Below are 19,875 nucleotides of genomic sequence, written 5' to 3' on the forward strand. Positions count from 1 at the left end.
CCCTTCAGCGTTTACCAGAACAGCAGCGCTGAAGGATGTAATCGAAGAGCAGAGCTTGGGTGCTGGGCTTGCTATAACTCTGTAGGAGCCGGATGCTCCCAGCTCCTTCCATTCCTACCCAGCGTGAGCCAGCAGCGCGCACTCCCCGAACCGGGCAGCGCGCCGCAAGCTGCAGTGGCAGGCAGGAACCACTAGGGATCAGGCGGCCATCGAAGATAGACGGCGGAGAGATGGGACGCAAAGCTGCGGCAGCGCCCGATACAAACCACAGCTGCGGGGCTCTCAGCTACAAGCGAGGGCTGCGCAGCGCACACCGCTTCCTCCCGCGCTCCGGGAGAACGCCTGCGGAGGGCACGGAAAAAACAAACAAACAAACAACGCAGGCACCCCACGCCGGAGCGCAGCGAGAATGTAACCCCACCCCCACCCTGCGGCGCATGCGCAGCGGGCGGAGCAGCGCCGGCCGCCGCTCGTACTGCGCCTGCGCGGTTGCCAGGGCGACGGGAACACAACGTAGAGCGCTGAGCGCCCGGCCCGGAGCGGCTCGCAGGATGAACAGTAAGGGGGACGGCGGGGGACGGCAGCGGGACCCGCTCGGTCTGAGGGCGGGAGGCCCTTCCCGAGCCGCGGGGCGGGGGGGCACGGTCCTGCGCGGTGGCGGTGCTTCGAGGCCGCGGCCCCGAGCTTTCCTCGCCTTGCTGGGCGAGTAAACGCTGATCTGTGCTCTCTAGGTGCAGAGACACGGGCCCAGATTTTGCTTTCGATCACTTGCTTTCTATATTCATTGCTCTTTATTTCTGGGTCCCGTAGCTTCTTGTACACCAGCCTGCCCTTCTATTAGAGGATGACTTCTCTGCTATTCCCACAGCCACGCCTCTGATGTCAGGCTCGTTCAAGCTGCCATAACCTGTTCTTACAAATAACTTATGTGTATCCTTGTCCTTATTCTGTTGACTTGCATGAAATTTTATTTTCCTAATCTCTGCCTTCTCCAACCATTTGAAGTCCTAACCCCTACCTGCCTTGAAACCACAGGGAAGGAGTTACTTAGTGTCTACATTGCTACAGATGCCATGAAAGAACTGGGGCTAGGTCTCCTCTATTCCTTGACATTACACGAACAAGTGTAACACTGTTTACTTAATGTAATCCTCAAAGCATTCAGTTCTAAAATGCTCATGAAGTCTTAAAAATGCATCACTCTTCACCACAACTTCAGGTAAACTCACTGGTACGTAGTTTTATAGCTGCATTAAGCTATACAGCTATGAAAGAGGGTTATCCTCTTTCACTGTTTGGTTCAAGTTACTGTAATTTACCAATTGATTGTGCCTGTCCTTGAAAGTAGTGAAATTGCTTCTAGTAAGTTCTTTGTGATACCAGGGAAAGCATCATTAGGAATATCAGTAATCAAATAGCAAAAAATTGACTCACCCAGCTCATGATGAGGGTCTCTGGCTATGGAGCACACCTTCCTAAGCAATAGCCTTCATCCAGGAGATGTTATTCCTTCCAAGAGAAGCCCTTAAATAAGTCCAGGGAGGGGTGGACCCAGTTAGGTGGGTAGTACAGGTGAATCTCGTGCACCTGTGCTTCCTGTGCCAGCCACCCCCTTCACCAGGTGTTCAGTCATCAGTTCAGGCCATGTCATAACATTTCCCCTACAGATTGCTGCCATCTCATTGCTTTTGGATTTTTAAGGATCTCCAGAAATCTGAACTTGTGGGCTTAACTTCAAAACTGGCATTAAATTGTCAGTACACTGCAGGTCTAGTTTGTTTTCCTTCTGAATCCATAAAATCACATATACTAGTATTCTTATAATGTCTGAGTTTCTTTCATTTTCTCATTAAATAGTACCTTGTGTGATTGCTCTCATTTTCTCCCTAGGAGAAAGGCTCAAAGGCGCTCACATCTTCAGTGACTTGGCTTGTTGAGGGTTTACATGCTAATTTTATGCATTAAAAAAAAACAGAAAACATTTAGACCAATGTGATTTCCATTCCTGATTCTGCACTTGAGTCGATTGTTTTCACTTGCTGTGGTCTCTGCTGTCATTTCTGTCACTGGTGGAGAGGATGGCTCTGCAGTGTTTTCCTCAGGTGTTTGTTATTCACTTGTGAGCTTTTCTCATGTCTAGCATTCTCTTGTAAAAGTGAATAGACCTGTGGTGGTTTCAGCCTAAAGCGCAGCTAAGCGCTTTAGTTGCTTTCTCACTCCTCTCCTTAAAGGAAGAGCAGAAGAAAAGGTAATGGAAAAGTGATGAAGGGTTGAGATAAGGACTGGGGGTTAATCACAAATTACCACTGTGGGCACATAAGTCTCAGCACTGGGAAATCAATGGAGTTTGTTGCCCATTGCTAGAAGCAAAATAAAACTACCTTCCTCCCATCCACCCTATTCTACCTCCTTCCCTGGAGCAGCACACAGGAATGAGTGTTGCAGGCAGTCCATAACACTTCATCTCTGCTCCACCATGGGCCTCCTCTGTGCTGCTGCTCCTCTTGTCCAACCTTGGTGGCAGCAGGGCTGTTTCTCTCACATTCTCTCCTTCCTCTCTTCCAGCTGCAGTTCTTCCTTTTCTTAAACATGCTCTCCCACAGGAGCACCCAGCATCACTTGTGGCTCAGTTGGTCAACAAATAACTAACCTGTTCTATCTACTTGGGGTGTTTTTTTGCCATGGAAGCTGGCTCTGCTGTTGTATAAGCATGTAGCACAGCCATTGTGTTTGTGACTTCATGGAGATCAGCTGCTACCAAAAACTCTATTGATAAGCCTTCCTCAGAAACATTGGATTTAACTAGTTTGAATGTATGACTCCCAGTTTATATTTAGCTATTTAGATGGGAAATTGAAACTAAAGGAGGGTGTGGTGCAAAGCACGCTTCTTGCTCTGTTGTGTTCCTCAGAGCTCACAAAAGATTAGGAATTGCTTTGCTTGAAATGCTGGCTGCTCGTTTTCTGATAACAGGCACATGAACTAAACCCCGTGGTCTCACCCATACCTTGGAGCCTCTGGTATTGTCTCCTTTATCCATAATAACTATAGAATTCCGTTTCTAATAATCGTTCCATGTGTAGTTGTATAGAGAGTATCAGACTGTGTGATTGCTTTTGAATTGCTCTGTTTTCTCTCTTTTTTCTAATTAGAAGGTCTAACTTGTGAATTTGAGGTGAAAAAAAAAGGGAATACAGTGTAGGAAATGAAAAGGCTGTTTGGATTTATCGAGAGGGCTGGGTTTTAAAGAAAACATGGGTAAAAATATATATGTATTTCCCATGTTGGAACAGCGTGAAGCACAATAATCAGAAAACCTCAGCAGCAGATGATAAAAATGGGAAAAGCACGTGACAGTTCTCCCAGAAGCTTGTTTGGTGGAGAAAGGGGGGTTTGCATGGGGACAATTTCTGCTAATTAGAATGTAAGCGTTTGCATCAAGAGGTAGAAAAGACTTTTAACAAGAGTGAAGGTAGGGGAGGAGAAAACAGGTGAAGGCAACACGAACTGATTGCCAGTTGTAAAACATCATTAGAATGTCTCTGCCTAAGTGACTCTTCTCTGCAAAATTTCTTGGCAGGCTTTCTCCGCTGTGAGACTGTATTTATACTTGTAAATTAAATATATCTGGAAATCTTCTTGGCCACAAAGAGCAACTGGCATGAAATGATCCGTGTCTATGCTAGTAAATTCCCTTATCCTCCAATCCAAGCAGTAGGACAGAATCTGCTTGAGGAGTGACCTTAGAAGGAGTCCTCCTGTAAGGGTAGGAAGGCTTCTGGGGGGGCCGTGTCACAGACCACATCCACGGCTCAGGCTGCTGTCATGACACTTCCTTGGAGTTACTGCTCTCCTACTGTTATTTTGACTCCCCAGAGGGACTGAATAGGGAAAAGGAGGTATCCTACTCTGTCTCCCTGGGTTTGGATCTTCCTCAAACAAGAGGACAAGCTCTAAAGCAAGAGCAGAATAGTACTAAGCAGAGTTGGGTTTTGCTCAGGTAAAATAAATGGAAGAACTGCCAAGGATAGAGTCTGTGAGTGCTGTAAATAGAGGGAAACTGGAGGATGAGGTGGGTGAAGAGAGCCAGTCAGTAGGACTGAGAACAGTTGATTAGAATGCTGGAGGAGAATAGAGGAGGAAAGAAATGTCAGTTCTGAAGGAGATTAGAAGAAGACAGAGAATATTTAAGAAATGCATTATTCTTGGCCTACTTGAGAACTCATGTCTGAAGTTGATAGGGGAATAAAGCTTTAAAAGCAATTACCTTTCTTGAAAAATAAAAGAAGTGACACAATGCCAGCATACCCTTTCAAGATGTTACATCTTCTGAAAGACACAAAGCATAAATGAATTAAAAAGAAGCATTCCTGTAGTCAGAATTTAGCAAATGATTATAGCTTGCTATGCAGTCTTCCTAACAATTTCTATTGTAAACTGAAACAATGTGTTTTTGTTTGTAGAATATAAACCAGTTTGTAAGATAGGAGAGGGAACGTTTTCTGATGTTCTGAAGATGCTGAATCTGAGAGATGGAAAGTACTATGCATGTAAATGCATGAAACAACATTTTAAAAGGTATGTGTAGTTAAGATACTCTGCAGGAGTGGACTTATTGAAATTTAGTGGGGAAATGACAAATAAGAATTAAGTGAAGGTATTGCAATACTTGTGTAGTAACAAGGTTTGGATGCAGAGTAGGAAGACCTCTGCTGCTTATTTTGAAGGATTGGAGCTATTTCCTTGAGTACTCGAACTGATGTGCTCTACTGTAGCAAATGCTTCCTGACCACTGCTGGATCAAGGGGGAAACAAGAAAAATAGGGGCAGTGTGCAAGCAGAGACATTCAGTTGACATTCTTCTCCAAATATATATATATATATATATGCACCCAACCCTGCTTTTCTGGGTCACTGACCTCGTATTCTCAGTTAAATCTCTTTAACTTCCTGGAGATCGCAGTGGGAGTGACACATTTGTACAGAAGATGTAAATTAGGACATTTTGCTCTTCAGTGAAACTTCACTGTGCTTCTCGGAGCTTTAGAGAAGGAAAAGTACAAGTGTGATACATGTACTGTAAGCTCAAACAACAAAGAAGAACCCAAATATCTTCAATGAATGATGTGAGTTCTGATTCTCTGCCATGTTGGACTGTTAGATCATTTACACATCACCTACCACTGACCAGATTTGGCCAGTTTATAAAGAGTACTTAAACTACCTGCTCAGCTGCATCAAGATCAGGAGGTGTGCAATCCAGTGTTAGGGAATAACAAGGCAACTTGTGTTTTGTATACATTTAGTATACTTTTAACGTTTTTTAGGTCTTTAACCCTCTGGTAAATTGACTGACTCATGTTTTAAAAAGGACAAGCCGATTCAAAGCACTTTTTCTGGTTTCAAGTTGGAAAATTATGATTTAATGTTTAGCTTATGTCTCCTGTTCTGATCCATTTAACAGAGTACAAAGCTCTTTGTTTTCTCCATCCTCCTCAGAGGTTCTATAGCGTGATGTTTTGTTGATTCATATAGTCTAGGAGGGCAACATAATAATTAATCAGCAGCTGAATGGTATATATTTTTCATGTAATTGCTTAACATTCAAACTGAATTTTAAATGTTAAATTTGGCAAGGCTAGACTGTCACTTTCAGCATCATGCTAAGCAATAATTGGTATGTGTGCTACACCAGCTCAGAATGAACTGCATCATATTATTTGACATGAAATTCCTCCCAAATATGTCCATGACACAGAAACTGGTGTCCAGAGCACAGTACGTGACTAATCATGTTAAGGTAAGTCCAGCTGCTCTGGACTGCAGGAGGGGATAGAGCCAATAATCTGCTGATTATTGATTAGGTCCATGAAGAAACAAAGGCAAATGATTTATCTGATCTTGCATTTGAAAGTTCACATTCAGACTAAAGTAGAGTGAGTTCTGACAGTCATGGCAGAGAAGAAGAATTATAATCTGGTTTCTGATTGCAAGTCAGTTTTCTTTTTTCTTTTTAATTCAACTTTAGTATTGAGCAAGTGAATAATCTGAGTGAAGTACAAGCCCTAAGGAGGTTGAGTCCACATCCTAATATCCTTACATTACATGAAGTTGCTTTGTAAGTATGGTTCATTCATTTCTTCCTTATTTTGCTCAAGCAGTATGTGGTAACTTCTGGATCTAGACAGGAGCTTAGCTAACCTTTCATTCCAGCAGAAAGAAAAAACAGCCAACCTGTCAAATTCTTAAGTCACTGTGGTGTGTTTTGGTTTTGGTTTTTGTTAAATGAGCACTTGCTGTTTTATAGTTTAATACAGCTATAAAACACTTTAACATCTGTATTAAGATGACAGGCTAGATATATTTCTAGCATACCTAAACTTCATGTCATATCATACGATACTGTCTGATGATTTGAACCCATGTCCCGAACCCACTGAGTTTAACTATACAAGATTGTGTCTGCTGGAGACTCTTGGTTTGGCGTGCTCAGAGCTCATTTGCTGCAATGCATCCTGGTACCTCAATGATCTTGGTTTGGCCTGGTAGTTTGAAGTCAGGATCCAGACAAGCTATTTGGCAGCATCATTTTGTAGGTAACTTTGCAGATACTCCTTTGCAAATAGTACATGAGAGGCTGGTAGTCATGTCAGCAGCTTAGCTCTGGAATCCTCAGCTTCAGCTGCTGTGATGTTAATAAAGTGTAATCCAGATGGCCAACCAGCTCTTCTGCAGTCCATTGCTGACTGTACCCCCACTCGCTGGCTGTCAGGGTTAACAGAGCATTACAGGGGGGTGTGATTAATGCAATTATCTTCTTAGAAAAACTGAAGACCTAGAGCTGTCTGCCTCTGTAAGGCAGGGAAATGGGAAATACAGCGTTATATATATACTGCTGTACCTCACACTTAGAACTGCTGTTGTCAGCAAAGCAGAGATTCCAGTCAGGCCTTCATTTCCACCCAACACACTTCTGATGACCAAGCTAGAAAGTATTTTCAAATATGGCATAATACTTTTCCTATCTTGTTGCAAGGTTGTATCACTTCAATTTACTGGAAATCTCTTGATACTGAACAGTGCTGTATAGCTCAAAAACAACCATTCAGGTACCTTCACTGACCATTGCAAAAGATACTCTGACACTGCAAGCTATAAGTATGAAATGTCAGAGCCTGAGCTGAAAAATATGAAAGCATCAGTTGAAAATGACCGTTTTAGCACTGATTAAATTACTTTTTCTCTACATTGTATACAAGTGAACATGTAAATTTTGTTTCTACTTTAAAGTCTCCTAATTTGTTTCTTCAGTGATAAAAAAGCTGGCTGCCTTTCACTGATATGTGAACTTATGGATATGAATATTTATGAGCTGATAAAAGGTATGTGGCATATGCTTAAACAGACGAACTCTCCTTGTGTAGACTACAAAGTGGAATTAATTACATTCTGTTCACTGCTCCGTGTTATGAAATCTATAGTGAGATTTTGTGCTGTACTGATTTACTCTTTTTGGTTTGCCCAGTTGGTTAAAGCAGAGATGCGTGCAGAATCTTTGCACTGAGTCAGGTCAATGCCCCTCTATTTCTACAGTTAAACTTTCCACAACAACATGGAAATAACCTTGACTACAAAATAAATGCTTTGTATAACAATAAAATGCAACTTGAACAGGCTCTTGTTAGGTCAGGACCTCGACGAAACAACTTGAAAATGATTCCAGTTTGTTTTAAAGGCCACTGAATAACGCTTCTCCATTTGTCAGTGAGCATTTTGCACTGAAAACACCTGTTTTGAAGACCTGTGAATCTGGTTGTCAAAGCAGGTGGGATGCCACAGAGCTTAAGGAAGCATTCCTTCAGAAAGAACAAAAGCTGACTGTTGAAAGGACCTCCAGTAGGCACCAAGGGAGTCGGTTACAGTGCTGGAGAGGCACTTATTTACAATGTCGATAGTAAAAGAGGAGATTTTGGTGGAGATGTTTAAAATTTGCATTGTCTTTACAGCTGAGATTCAACACACTACTGGCATTCAGTGTAGTGCTCTCAAACACTGTATCCGTGACACTGAGTGTTCAGATCAGTAAAGAGTGACTGAGTGCTCAAAGAGGTCAAGATCCGAGATTAAAATAGACTGATCACAGAAACAGACACGAATAATGGCTGGTTTTCATTAAGGCTTTTTGTTTTTCCATGATGAATTTGTGAAGTGAGGTGAGCAGGTGACTGTAGGCAGGAGCCCTCACTGACATGCAGTTAGTTTGGTGCATTAAAAACAAACCTGCATTTTCTCCCTCTAGGAAACATACAATTATGGGAAAAGAGAACATTTGGATTTGCTCTCTAAGTGCCTTTATTTTTTTTCCAGCTTGCTTTCACATGGTGTACACTTCTCAGTGTTTCTCTTGTGGGTTTTTTTTTTTTTCATGTGAAAAAGCCTGCCGTAGTAAGCATTGAACACAGATGGAAATGAGTCTTGCAGTGTCAGTGTGTTCTGTATTTATGGATTGGTTAGTTAGTTGTTTTTGTTGTGGTTGTTTGTGGTTTGGTTTTCTTTAATTTTAGAATAGCAAGATGGTTTTGTTTGTTTGCTTCAGAAAACAACTTTGGTGGTTTCACAGTAGGCATTGGTAATTTCCTACGGGGCAGGAGTTGATCTTTCCATTCTCTTCCCCTCATTGCACTGACAGATTCCTGTTAGTTCAGTCGAGGCTCTTTGTGCTTACATGAAGCCACCGTTCTCGTGCTCTCAGCATGTATCCCAGGGCTATCAGGGACAGCCAGCCTTGCCTTGGGCTCGAGTCAGAAGGCTGCGGTCATTTAAAGTGAGGAAGCAAATAAGGCCCAGAGAGAGGTGGGGGAGATGCCTCATAGAAAAATGACTGTAGCCTCCCAATGCTGCCTTCTTACAGTTGCCTCAGTAATGGCTTCCCAGTAAGCTTTCTGCAGAGGTAAACCTGAAAGTAGAAGGGCATCTGCTCCAGATTTTAGTAGTGACCCGTGGAGGAAAAAACAACTGAGCACGACTTCTTTTCATGAAGGTTTGGTTTTTTAAATACTACCAGTAACCAGAAGTGGGTTGAATGGCCAAATCTTTTAAAATCTTCTACTGAAATCAGCTAAAATCCAGATGTTGGAACACCATCTCTCTCTACTGGGGTAAAAATATTACGCTTCCTGATGGAAGTGAGCTCTGTTTCAAGTGCCTGGAGAGCTGATCCTGTTCGGTGGAGGGTCCCCTCCCCTGCCCCACCCATTACCCACTGCTGGCAGCCTGCACACCACTACCTGCTTTGGATTGCAAAAAGGGGATCGCTTCTGCCACTGCTGACAGCGTTGCAGCATTATATAAAGGCATTATAGCCAGATTAAAAGGCCTCTGGAGCCCATGAAAGGAAAAAGCCCAGTAGTTACTGAAGGGCTCTGAAAAGTAGATTGCATTTTATAACTGTTATTCTTGTGCAACTGCAGTAGCAAGCTGAGCTACCTGGGTTGAGCTGTAATTTGCAAGTCAATAGTGAATCACGGACATTCAAGCATCACATTAACTTGAGGTGACCGACAGGAATCTTGAACCTTAAAGCCTGTAACTTTTTTAGAAAGGAAATCAGATTTTAGGAGTGAAATACTGCAGTTCTATCAGAACTTGGAGATGCAGATAATGGAATAAAAACAGGCAGTAAAAGTTAAGGCCCTTTACAGACTACTGAAAGGACAGTTATGTTAGCTGAACTATTCTGACCCTTACTGAAATTTAAGCTATGCCTGAATTTGAGTGGAAAATGTATTACAAAGCTAGCTATAAATGACAGAAATAGCCACAAATGTAATGTCAGTGCACCACTGGAAGCTGAGCAGTATTTCCTTGTATTCTTCCATTTGCAAAAAATGACCTGTACACCTTGAAATTTAATTCTAGGACGGAGAAAGCCATTGCCTGAAAAAAAGGTAAAGAACTACATGTACCAGTTATGCAAATCTCTTGATCACATACATAGGTAAGAGACCAGGTGCTGCAACACCTTTGTGGTAAATGCATCTTACACTGATTTTAGGGTCATGGCTAAGCAGATTCATACAAGTGCCTGAGGCAGCAGACTGCTGCAGGGTGAAAAAAGGACATTGCCCAGATGCAAGCTGGCAGCCAGTGCTGTTGCCAGCAAGTGAGGGGAGCTGCAGGAAGCCCTCCTGAGAGCATGGGGCCCCTTCCACCCTTTTGTAACCATACCAGAGGAAAAGATCGCTTGGCCTCCCCTTCCTTCACTCACCCTTTCCCCATTCCCATACCTGTAGCTCTTATCCCACTGTGCTGGTAAAATTAATTTGTTGATTCTGCTGTTGGTAAGGCTGATGGAAGTGTTAGTTACTTTATGGATGATTTGCTTGGTTGGTTTTTGTTTGTTCGTTTTACAAGTAAGTGGAAGCACTGATAATATTTATCTTTGCACTGAACTCTTCTCTCTGATGTGTTTCTATTGGTACAGAAATGGGATATTTCACAGAGATGTGAAACCGGAAAATATATTAATAAAGGTAATGCATTTTATGTGGAGAATATTACAAGTACAGATTTTATTATATAGATATACATATAACATTATTATATAAGTATATACTTATATACGTAACTATATATTATGTCATATATATATATATAAAATATATACAAATTATATAATTTATATAAATCGCATTAAAAAGTTGCCTCTGATGCTTCAGTCCTAATGTAGAGGAATGAATGAAGAAGCAGATTTGTTACTGGCACTAACCTGAGGCAAAGCAGATATGTTAGAGCCTCCCTGTGTCCGTGCCCATGTGTCGAAGCCCCAAGGCCAGGCTGGATGGGGCTGTGAGCAGCCTGCTCTAGTGGGAGGTGCCCCTGCCAATAGCAGGGGGTTGGAGCTGATTGATCTTTGAGGTCCTTTCCAACCCAAACCATTCTATGATTCTGTGATGATTCTCTGCCAATCTGCAAAATGATCCTTAATTATCAATCAATACATATTTTCCTCTGTGTTAATTTAGAGATGAGCAATAGCGTTCAGTTCTCTCTTTCTTTCTAGGTTTAATCTTTACGTTTAGTGGAAGTTACTCTCACAGAAGAGAGCAGAGTAGGTTTTGGAAGATTTCTTCATTGAAATCTGTTCTCTCAGCAGTTTCAGGATGTTATTTTGCTGATGTCTGAAAATCAAGGATTTTAAATTCCGGTTGATGAAATATTATTTTGTGGGGATAATTTTTTTCCTTTTTTTTAATGCCACAGAAGCACACAGGAGAAAACTGGTGCAAAGAGAAGCTTAAACCATCCGTTATGTCACTGCTAAGCACACGAAGTCAGAGAAAATAACTTAATCCAGATGTCCTATTTAGCAGTCTTCCTTTCAGTAATAGTCCGTATGCTTTTCAATTAACTCTTAGCTCTGACTTTTAATGATGTAGAGAAAGGCATTTCTGCATATTGTGGGACACAGATCTCTTCAACTTTTGGGGCTGTGTGCTATTTAAATGCACTTTTACTGCTGTAACACTCCCCTTGGGCTTTCTGAAATTTTATTCTTCAAGGAATCTATGATTTCTTTTATGGCAACTGCTTCACATGTGTCAGGAAAATCCTCGCCTGAATATTTCAGTGTTTCTAAATTCAAAATACTTTATTTTTGCAGCAGAATACCCTGAAGTTAGCAGATTTTGGATCTTGTAGGACTATACATTCTAAGCAGCCGTATACAGAATATATCTCCACACGCTGGTACCGAGCACCTGAATGCTTGCTTACGAATGGCTACTACAGCTACCAAATGGATATCTGGAGTGCTGGCTGTGTTTTCTATGAAATCACAAGGTACTGTGCTCAGTGAAGGGTCTTGCTTATCAGTACCATGAAAATCAAAGGTAAATAACTGAAATAAGGAGCACTTGGTAAAGACAATCTCATCTGTGTCCACTGTTTCATGGAACTTCAGTGCACAATTAGTCTGCAGGGCTGAGGAGGCAGTAATCATCCCCTGTGTGGCACTCCCTTCACCCCATTATGCCAGTGATAATCAGCAAGATGTTTGGGAAAACGTGATAGCCAATACAAAATACTGACAAGGAAAATAACATTTTTGAACAGTCCCCCATTCCCACGCCCGTGTCCTCATATTTGAATTTGGCAAAAATGTATTTTATCTGCCCTGTCTCTGAAGCACAGCTCATGTCCTGGCACGAGTATCACTAGCTTATTAATGCAGTTAATACATTCAATGCTCTTATTAGTACATTTGATGGCAATTTTTTCCCCTTTTTCATGACTTACTCTCCTGTGAAAACAGAGGAGATCAGAGAAGGCACTCCCCTGGATTTACTGGTTGGTTTATGAAATGGTTCGTTCAAGAGCCTCGTGCCAGGCCAGGCCCTTATGTCCTGGGACATCTTCAGGTTGGGTTCTGGTGAACAAAGCCGTATTTCTCCAGTCTCTCTGTGCCATAGCAACAGCAGCAGTCCTTCTCTGTCCTCCTCCCACACTGCTGCCTCTGATACGCGTCCAGGAGCGGTAACATTTGCTTTGCTCCTTTCCTCCTCCTCCACATGGCGAGTGCAGCTGCTGCCATCACATCAGATGACAACGCTTATGCTTTGGCTGCTAACTTGGAGAAACAGTTCTGCTTCGGTCACAAAACTGTTAACAGAAAAATTCCAAATGTGGTAGTTCTCTTGCAAAGTAAATTGGGAACAAATGTTTTGAAGATGTCGTGTTTCCCCATTCCAATTGGAATTGGTGCCCTTTGAAGTTTTGCAAGAAAAGTACGCGCTACAAACGGGATATTGCCTCCCAATTTTAGCTTAATCTAACAAATTTCAGTCTTTGCAGTCACTGCACGTTTTCAGAGATCTAACACGTGTTCAGAAGGAAATGAGGGATGTTTCTTGGAAATATGTGGATTTAAAAAGGTACAGCTTTGCCAAGCTAAAGGAAGTTATACACAGGTTTGTTGCTTCTTCGGAGGATCTTAACAGCAGTTTTTGCTGCTGAACATTTGCCAAAGTCTTACACTTGAGACCATGTTTTTATCTTACTCAGCCACACTTGTCTTTCAAGTCCTCTTCTCCCTTTCTCTACTCCTCAAAGACCCGGGTTCCTGTGCTGCACAGATTCCTGCCTTCTGTGGACTGTGCAGTTGTCATTCCTTCAGTTCTCACTTTACACTTGGAGATGGTGCATTTCTGGCATTTTTGTAACTCACACAGAAGCCACTCCCACTCCTGCTGGAACTGTGAGATACAGCTGCCCAACAGGAACCCAATCTCTTTCTCCTTCCTCACAAAGAGATTCGGAGCTGTGTGCAGACAGCTGTTGGATTGAATTTACAAACCATTAATAGAAGCTTCTCCCTTCTACAAAGGGGGCTGGATGTTTTGCTTGCAGGAACCAAGTGGTGCAAATGAAGATGTATTTCTTTAAACTGTGTGCCAAATGAAATGTTCTTGCGTGGAAGAGGGGAACACATGCAAGAATTAAATGCTAGTGGACCTAGCTTGTGGAGTCAGACTGCTCTATTGGTAACGACGTCTTCAAGGACTCTTTGCAAGTTTTATATTAACGGAGGACCAGGCTCAGGAATGTAGTTCCAATTACCATCTCTCCACTACTGCTGCTTGTAAGGAACCTGTGTGTAGGAATGGAATGTTTCTTATAAATATGTATTTCTTTGTGCGTACACGGTGAGAGGGACTGCTTGGTTTTGCTGTCTTAAAAGGAGGAAAATGCTGTTTTGTGGGATCTGCTACTTTGCTAGCAGAAAACAAAATCCCATCTCCGTTTCCTTTCATGAGGAAGGATGTTGTCCTTATGTATTTTACTCCAAACTATAGAGCTCTGTTTAATAACCCTAACTACCCTTTCCATCCAAAAATGCAGTTGTAGTAATCTGCTGCTCATTTATTATCCTGTAGTTGCTGGCTGGTATTAAAACTGTTCATAGATAAATAATCCTGAAGTTTATCTTTCTCTTAAATGGAGAAAAAGAACAACAAACAGTGGCAGCGATGTCACTTGAACCCGTTTCACTGCCTGCTGTGTAACACTGCCGTTATCTCTTACTTTGCAGTTTTCAGCCTCTCTTTCCAGGATCTAATGATCTGGACCAAATTTCAAAAATCCATGATGTTATAGGCACCCCTGCCACCAAAACTCTCACCAAGTTCAAGCGGTAAGTTTGCCTTCTCACAGCTGTCAATCTCAGCAGCTAAATACTCGAAACACGGCCGTATAGCCAGGATGTTTCTGTGCAGGGAACTGCCACCTCCTTCTACTTGTGCTGTGACAGCTGCTGACCAGAGTGGCGTGTGCTTCCTACCCCTCTTGCCCAGAGATGGTCACACATTTGTAATCCTTGTAGGCAGAGCAGAAGAAACCTGAGCTTAGAACAATCTTATTTGGCCTTTTTTCTTCTATACTATCCTTAAGGCCGATGACATAACCTGTTAGGAAAGAAAATATTTTGTCCAGGTATTACTTAATAATAGATGATTACCTAAGTCTAATTTTTGTCCAAGTGTAAGCTGCAATTTTGCTCAGAGCATTTCTGTTCAGTGACAAGGCTTGTCTGTATTTTAACACAGGTCAACAATTTTGAATTTTCATTTCCCTTTTAAAAAAGGAAACGGAGTACCTCCCCCAGTGCACAATTTGTCTGCCAAGGGATTAGCTCTCCTGTACGCAATGATACAGTACGATCCTGACGAGAGAATTGCTGCCCGTCACGCGCTGCAGCATCCTTATTTTCAGGAACTTTGGTAAGTGACTTAAAATCATTTCAATCTTGAACACTAAGATCAAGAAGTGGAAGAACACCATGTGCTTATTTCCAGTGGATTGAAGTTTGCTTACGGTGCTAATACTTAGCTTTTGTAATACAATGAAATATCAGTCAGTGTAATTCTTTGCACTGAGTCCAAACTTCACTTAAAGCACAACTGATGTTTTCCCTCTTATTCTCTTTTTCCCCCAAAACGTTTCAGGGCAGCCGATACGCAAGCTTCGGCCACACACAAAAAAGTAGGATTACTGGAAAATACAGTAGGGCGAGTACCTCTGCATTTGTGGCAAATTCCAAAGGAAAGTCAAAGAGAGGTAATATTTATGTGGAAGCACTGACAGTCCATCTCGAGAAAATAATCTGTGAGACTGAGCTCATTAGCTAGAAACAAATGTTTTACTTAAGCTGATGACTTGGTTTTACTCGGTCTGCCCAAAACCAATCTTCCTTGGGTCTGGAGCAGATCCCCATCGCCCCAAGCCCTGAGTTTTAGAAAAAATAAGTTTCTTTGGTTGTCTCCTCTTTTAACATCATTCATCAGTGTTCAGATGACACACAGACAGATCTTCACTGGACTCAAAATAGTACAGGGTTTGTTTTGTTTTCTCTAAGCTGTTCTCAGAGAAATTAAACGTTACTTCTTTATCCTAAAAGCATTGTCTTAGGAAAGTCCAGGAAAAAACAAAACGTCAACGTAGACCTCCTCGTGGAGAACTACCAATGTTGAGACCTCCTGGAGCAGCTAACCTGCCTTGCCCTCCTACAGCCTGCACTTCACATTCTGTTTTTCCTGCAGCTAAGGAAAGTGGTGAAACCTCTGTGCTGCAGTCCGTCCCATTCATTGGACCGAGTACCAAGGTACAGATTCTCAGTTGCTCATTAAAGTGTAACAGCAAAATACGTTTTATGGAGCATATTCCAAACTTCTGTTGTTTCTTCAACAGTCTGAGAAACAGAAGACTCTTAAGTCTTCCCTGAAACATTACCACTTACCTGCAATAGAACAAAGAGGAGGACGTTACTGACTGCTCTGAAGGTATTTACTGTGAGGAAAAGTAAAACTGCAGTGAGACAGCCCCTGTTGTGCTTTTGTTGTGAGAGACCCAACAAGAACAGCAGTGTGTTATTTTGTGTTTCTGGCAATGGTCAGAAACCCCCCGAAGCTATGAAGGGCTGCTTGGCTAGCTTTGTGGTGCTCTGCTCCTGAAGATGATCGGTATTTAACTAAACTGAACTATGCTACACTTTCTAAATATATATTTTTTCCTTTTAGAACCCAATGGAGGAAGGGATTGGTTAAAAACAACATGAGAGGATTTGCTGAGGTTCAGTATTGGGAATGGACCGTTACCCTCAAAATGCAAGTTTTCACATTAGGTAATAAATGGCAGCTAATTTCTGGAAAGTATTTACCTCCTGTATTTAATGACTTCAATCTCAAGCTTTACTGCGAACTTGCAGATTAATTTTGATACTGTGAGTGTAGCTGGTCAGTGTTTTCATATACGTACCAGTTAAGAGGGCAAGCAACTTTTTAGCTGATTCAAAAACAAACCAGCTAAGACTGCTCACATACTGTCCTAGTGGAGAAATTTAGTCCACCAATAGATCAGAGAAAAGGGACACTTCAACAGCAAAATGCAACAGGTAGATGCTGATTCTCATTTTAGTTTGAAACTTATACTGGGTGAAGGTCATTTTCCCCCACTTCTAAGTAGAAAATCATTCCATATAACAGTGATTATATCTAAAGTGAGTGTGAGTACGGGAAGGCACAGTGAGCAGCTGAGTTATGCTGTCCTGCTACTGGCATTCATCCTTGTATGGCAGAAGTTCATACTGTTCAAACCAGACAGGTAGAGAGCTTCAGCAGTAATAAGGCAATGCAATATTTGAATTTGTAGCATACATATACAACCTAAAAAAAAAAATTAAAAGCTGTGATGCTAAGCTGAGAGACAGAATGAAGGACTGCAGCTCTACAGCCAGCATAGTATGAACAGTAACCTCCAGCTTCTTACATTTTTTGCTGTGAGCTTATCCAGGGGTTCGTACAGAGCAGAAGATGGTGAGAAAAGGTTATCAGGCTTTGTACATCACCAGCTTTTTTCTCTCACGTAAGTGTTGGGGGCTGTCAGACTGTTAGAATGAAAGAAAAAGCAATTCAGCAGGTTGCTTTTGCTAAGAAAACTAGGTGTTTCATATGAAGCACCACTGTGGAATGTCTTCTTCATTTATTTTAAGCTTTCGGGTGCATTTTGCACGTTTTGGCACATACAGTACTTCTTGGACATTTATTTAATAACGAGTTCCTTATTGCTGTTCTTCTGGAAACCAATTACAGTTTCCTGTTAGATTAGTGGGCAAACCTGAGTTCTCCCATTTGCTTTCTGGTTAAAACACATTTGACTTTAAAATATGAATTGGCCGAGCTGCCTACCCTCATCCTTGTCGCTAACATTCTACGTCGCAATGATCGGTTTCATTATTTAATTTGCTTTAATCTATCGCTATTTTTTCCTGCCATGTTAAGAGCTGTACCTTCTGTAGAACTCTAAATGATTCCCAGGTAAGTCATTTTCTTCCTACAATCAGTTTTTCCATAGTGGAGAAGGGATGGGGGGTGGGAAGTTCAAGCTCCCAGGTGACAGAGATACGGCAAAACACCCAAAGCACACACAGAGTGCGTGCTGTTCAGCTGTGACTTGTGGCAGGACGTGCTCTGCCACAGGCATGGAAGCAGCTGCTATTATTACCCTCACGTTGGGTGCTGTGGTCCTTATGGTATTGCTTCTTTTTCCTACAGCTGGTAAATTACAGCAAATCCTTTAGAGGCCTTTATTACACCTTTTCCTCAACTGTTTCACTTTGTCTCAACCCCAATGAAGCGCTCATATAAAGAACTCTCCAGGGAGATAACTACATCAGTTTTCAGTGGCAAAGGTTTATCTGTATTTTAACAGTTAAACCCAATACGTTAATAAAACAGAACTTCAGAACAATAATGCTGCTCAGTTTCAGTACTTTCCCCGTTCTGTGTATTTTAGAAAACCCCAACTATACAAGAATTGCAAAGTGCAGTTCTGTCTTTAAATGAAGTGGGCAATCCAAATGCCAGTTTATAAATGCACGGGGCACTTCTTTATGTGCTAGCTGCAGGACAGCAATGGGAAGTGCAGTTACAAGCAGCTACTGCTGTTGTTTCTCTCCAAGTTTTCACTCATATCATCTCCTGCCTGAAGGCACCTGTTGGTTACTTGCAGTTAAAAGCAGTGCACACAGCTCCGTGGCCGGCAGCAGGACGGGCACTTGGTTGCTGACTTGCAGCCTACTTTCAAGCATGCTACACTCTCAGGACTGCAGCCTCAGCTCTGCTCTGCCTACACTGGCCACGGGGCTGCGTGTTTCTGCACAGGGACACGGGCCATTGCTGGGGCGTGATGCGAGGCACCGCCTCTCTGTCCTTTTTCAGGGCTTTTTTTAAGGGTTCTGTTGCCAACTGACTAAAATTTGTGTTTAGAGATGTGTTTCTGTAGTAGCTATCAGCTTGAAACTGCTGAACAGTAAACAAGATGTCTGTAAGAGGGAGCAACGAGTTGTCTCCAAACCACATCTCCTGCGTGCTGACATAAGTGCAGTTTGCCAGGGCAGGAGGTCGCTGCGTCTGCTACTGCTGGATTGCTCACTGCTGACCTCCCAAAAGAACCAACACACAGCGCCGTGTCATCTCCAGATCCTTACCCTGCAAAGCTGTCTGCCAGCACTTCGGCTGCGTGCTGTACTTCGGGTAAAGCATTAGGAATGAGAATGGCCCCAAGCTCCTTCGTTTTCCCAGTCAGAATCCAACTGTATTAAATACGAAGCAATGTTCCAGGTGAGATTGTTGGGTTTTTTTTAAAGGAATTTGTTCTACAAAGTTGATGTTACATTTCTGTACCAAACATTTAATTCAACAAAGGATTGATTACATCAAAACTGACCAAATTTGAACAGAAAGTAAACAAAAATGCGTATTCAAGATAGTTTAATATGTATTTTCTGAATTAGAAATATCACTTTCTTAAATGAATGAGTTTCTAGTGTAATGATCCATTAATCCCGTCCCCGTCACTGAATTACATTATTTATACATATAGTACAGAGCTGATTGCAGTTGGAAACAACAATATTAAAATAAATGTTTAATAGATACAAAGGATCTTTTCCCCACAACATAGTTTTCCTGGTGTTCAGACACCAATTTTAAAGTAATTTTCTATTAGCATTAAACTATTTAAGTGCAAAACAATTCTGTTTTAAAAATCTACGATTGCAGCATCCATCTTCCTGAATAACATTGGAACTGGAAAGCAATGACTTTCACGCTCTATGAGTGCATTCCGGGCTGTCCTCTCGCCATCTCTGCTTAAAAAAATCAGTGCAAAATAAACAATGGTGAAGTACTAATTTAACCATTGAGCTTACTTCGATTTAAGAAACATACTTTATTTTACACTATGTATATTTTTATTTATATATTTATATATATAGATTAAATTACACCGGACTTTAAAAGTATAAAGAAAACCAGAAACGTTACTGTTTTCCGACCGCGGCACCGAAGGAAGCTGTTTGCTCTTTCAATGAAAACTTCCTTGGGCGAGCAGCTAGCAGTATTAGCTGTAATAAGAACTCATTACATTATTCCTTTTCAAATTACTATGTGATTCACATAACTCCATGTTTACGCTCTGCCACATTATAATTTGTGATGCTCTTTGCCTGAAGAACAGCTCCTGGTTCCATTGCCATTACTTCTTGTCCTGTGTTCAGAGATTTGCTAGCAGTAGTGTGGTGGCTATACTACAGTTCCACTTGGAGAATTGGCCTGGTTTTGGGATGACAATAAACCCTGCAAACAAAGCAGTTTACATTAATCCAGCAAGAGAACCTGAGAGTACTTTCATAACATCATTAGCCTGAAGCTAGAAGTAGTACAGTTCAGCTTTACCGCCGCTTGCTCACTGCAGGCACAGCACCTTCTTCCCCACAAACCAACCTAAGCCACTACTGTGCCAGCCAGCAGCACACGACAG

The 19,875-nt window shown here is 41.9% G+C and overlaps 2 protein-coding genes across 7 annotated transcripts in view; one reads left to right on the top strand and one right to left on the bottom strand.

Moving 5' to 3' along the window:
* The first annotated feature begins 475 nt into the window (after positions 1-475).
* MOK (MOK protein kinase) lies at positions 476-18,101 on the top strand. The gene is made up of 13 exons (XM_065749753.1): positions 476-558; positions 4,464-4,578; positions 6,029-6,118; positions 7,312-7,382; positions 9,919-9,997; positions 10,484-10,532; positions 11,663-11,841; positions 14,090-14,191; positions 14,604-14,777; positions 15,003-15,114; positions 15,455-15,658; positions 15,745-15,836; positions 17,607-18,101. The coding sequence occupies exons 1-12, from the start codon at positions 552-554 to the stop codon at positions 15,823-15,825; spliced, it is 1,263 nt and encodes a 420-aa protein (XP_065605825.1). The 5' UTR covers positions 476-551; the 3' UTR covers positions 15,826-15,836; positions 17,607-18,101.
* A 916-nt stretch (positions 18,102-19,017) lies between these two features.
* WDR20 (WD repeat domain 20) overlaps positions 19,018-19,875 on the bottom strand; it is a 41,544-nt gene continuing 40,686 nt past the window's right edge. For 4 of the 6 annotated variants that reach the window (XM_065750147.1, XM_065750143.1, XM_065750139.1 and 1 more), the window contains one exon: positions 19,018-19,691. In XM_065750147.1, coding sequence (XP_065606219.1) covers positions 19,638-19,691 — 54 coding nt within the window. In that variant the 3' untranslated portion in view covers positions 19,018-19,637. The remainder of the gene's footprint in view (positions 19,692-19,875) is intronic. The other 2 variants (XR_010623026.1, XR_010623025.1) reach the window with 1 other exon arrangement.

Source organism: Cyrtonyx montezumae, unplaced genomic scaffold (genome assembly GCF_038088225.1).
Source record: "Cyrtonyx montezumae isolate F1298 unplaced genomic scaffold, pur_monq_1.0 scaffold_10, whole genome shotgun sequence".
In the NCBI taxonomy this organism is placed as follows: domain Eukaryota; kingdom Metazoa; phylum Chordata; class Aves; order Galliformes; family Odontophoridae; genus Cyrtonyx; species Cyrtonyx montezumae.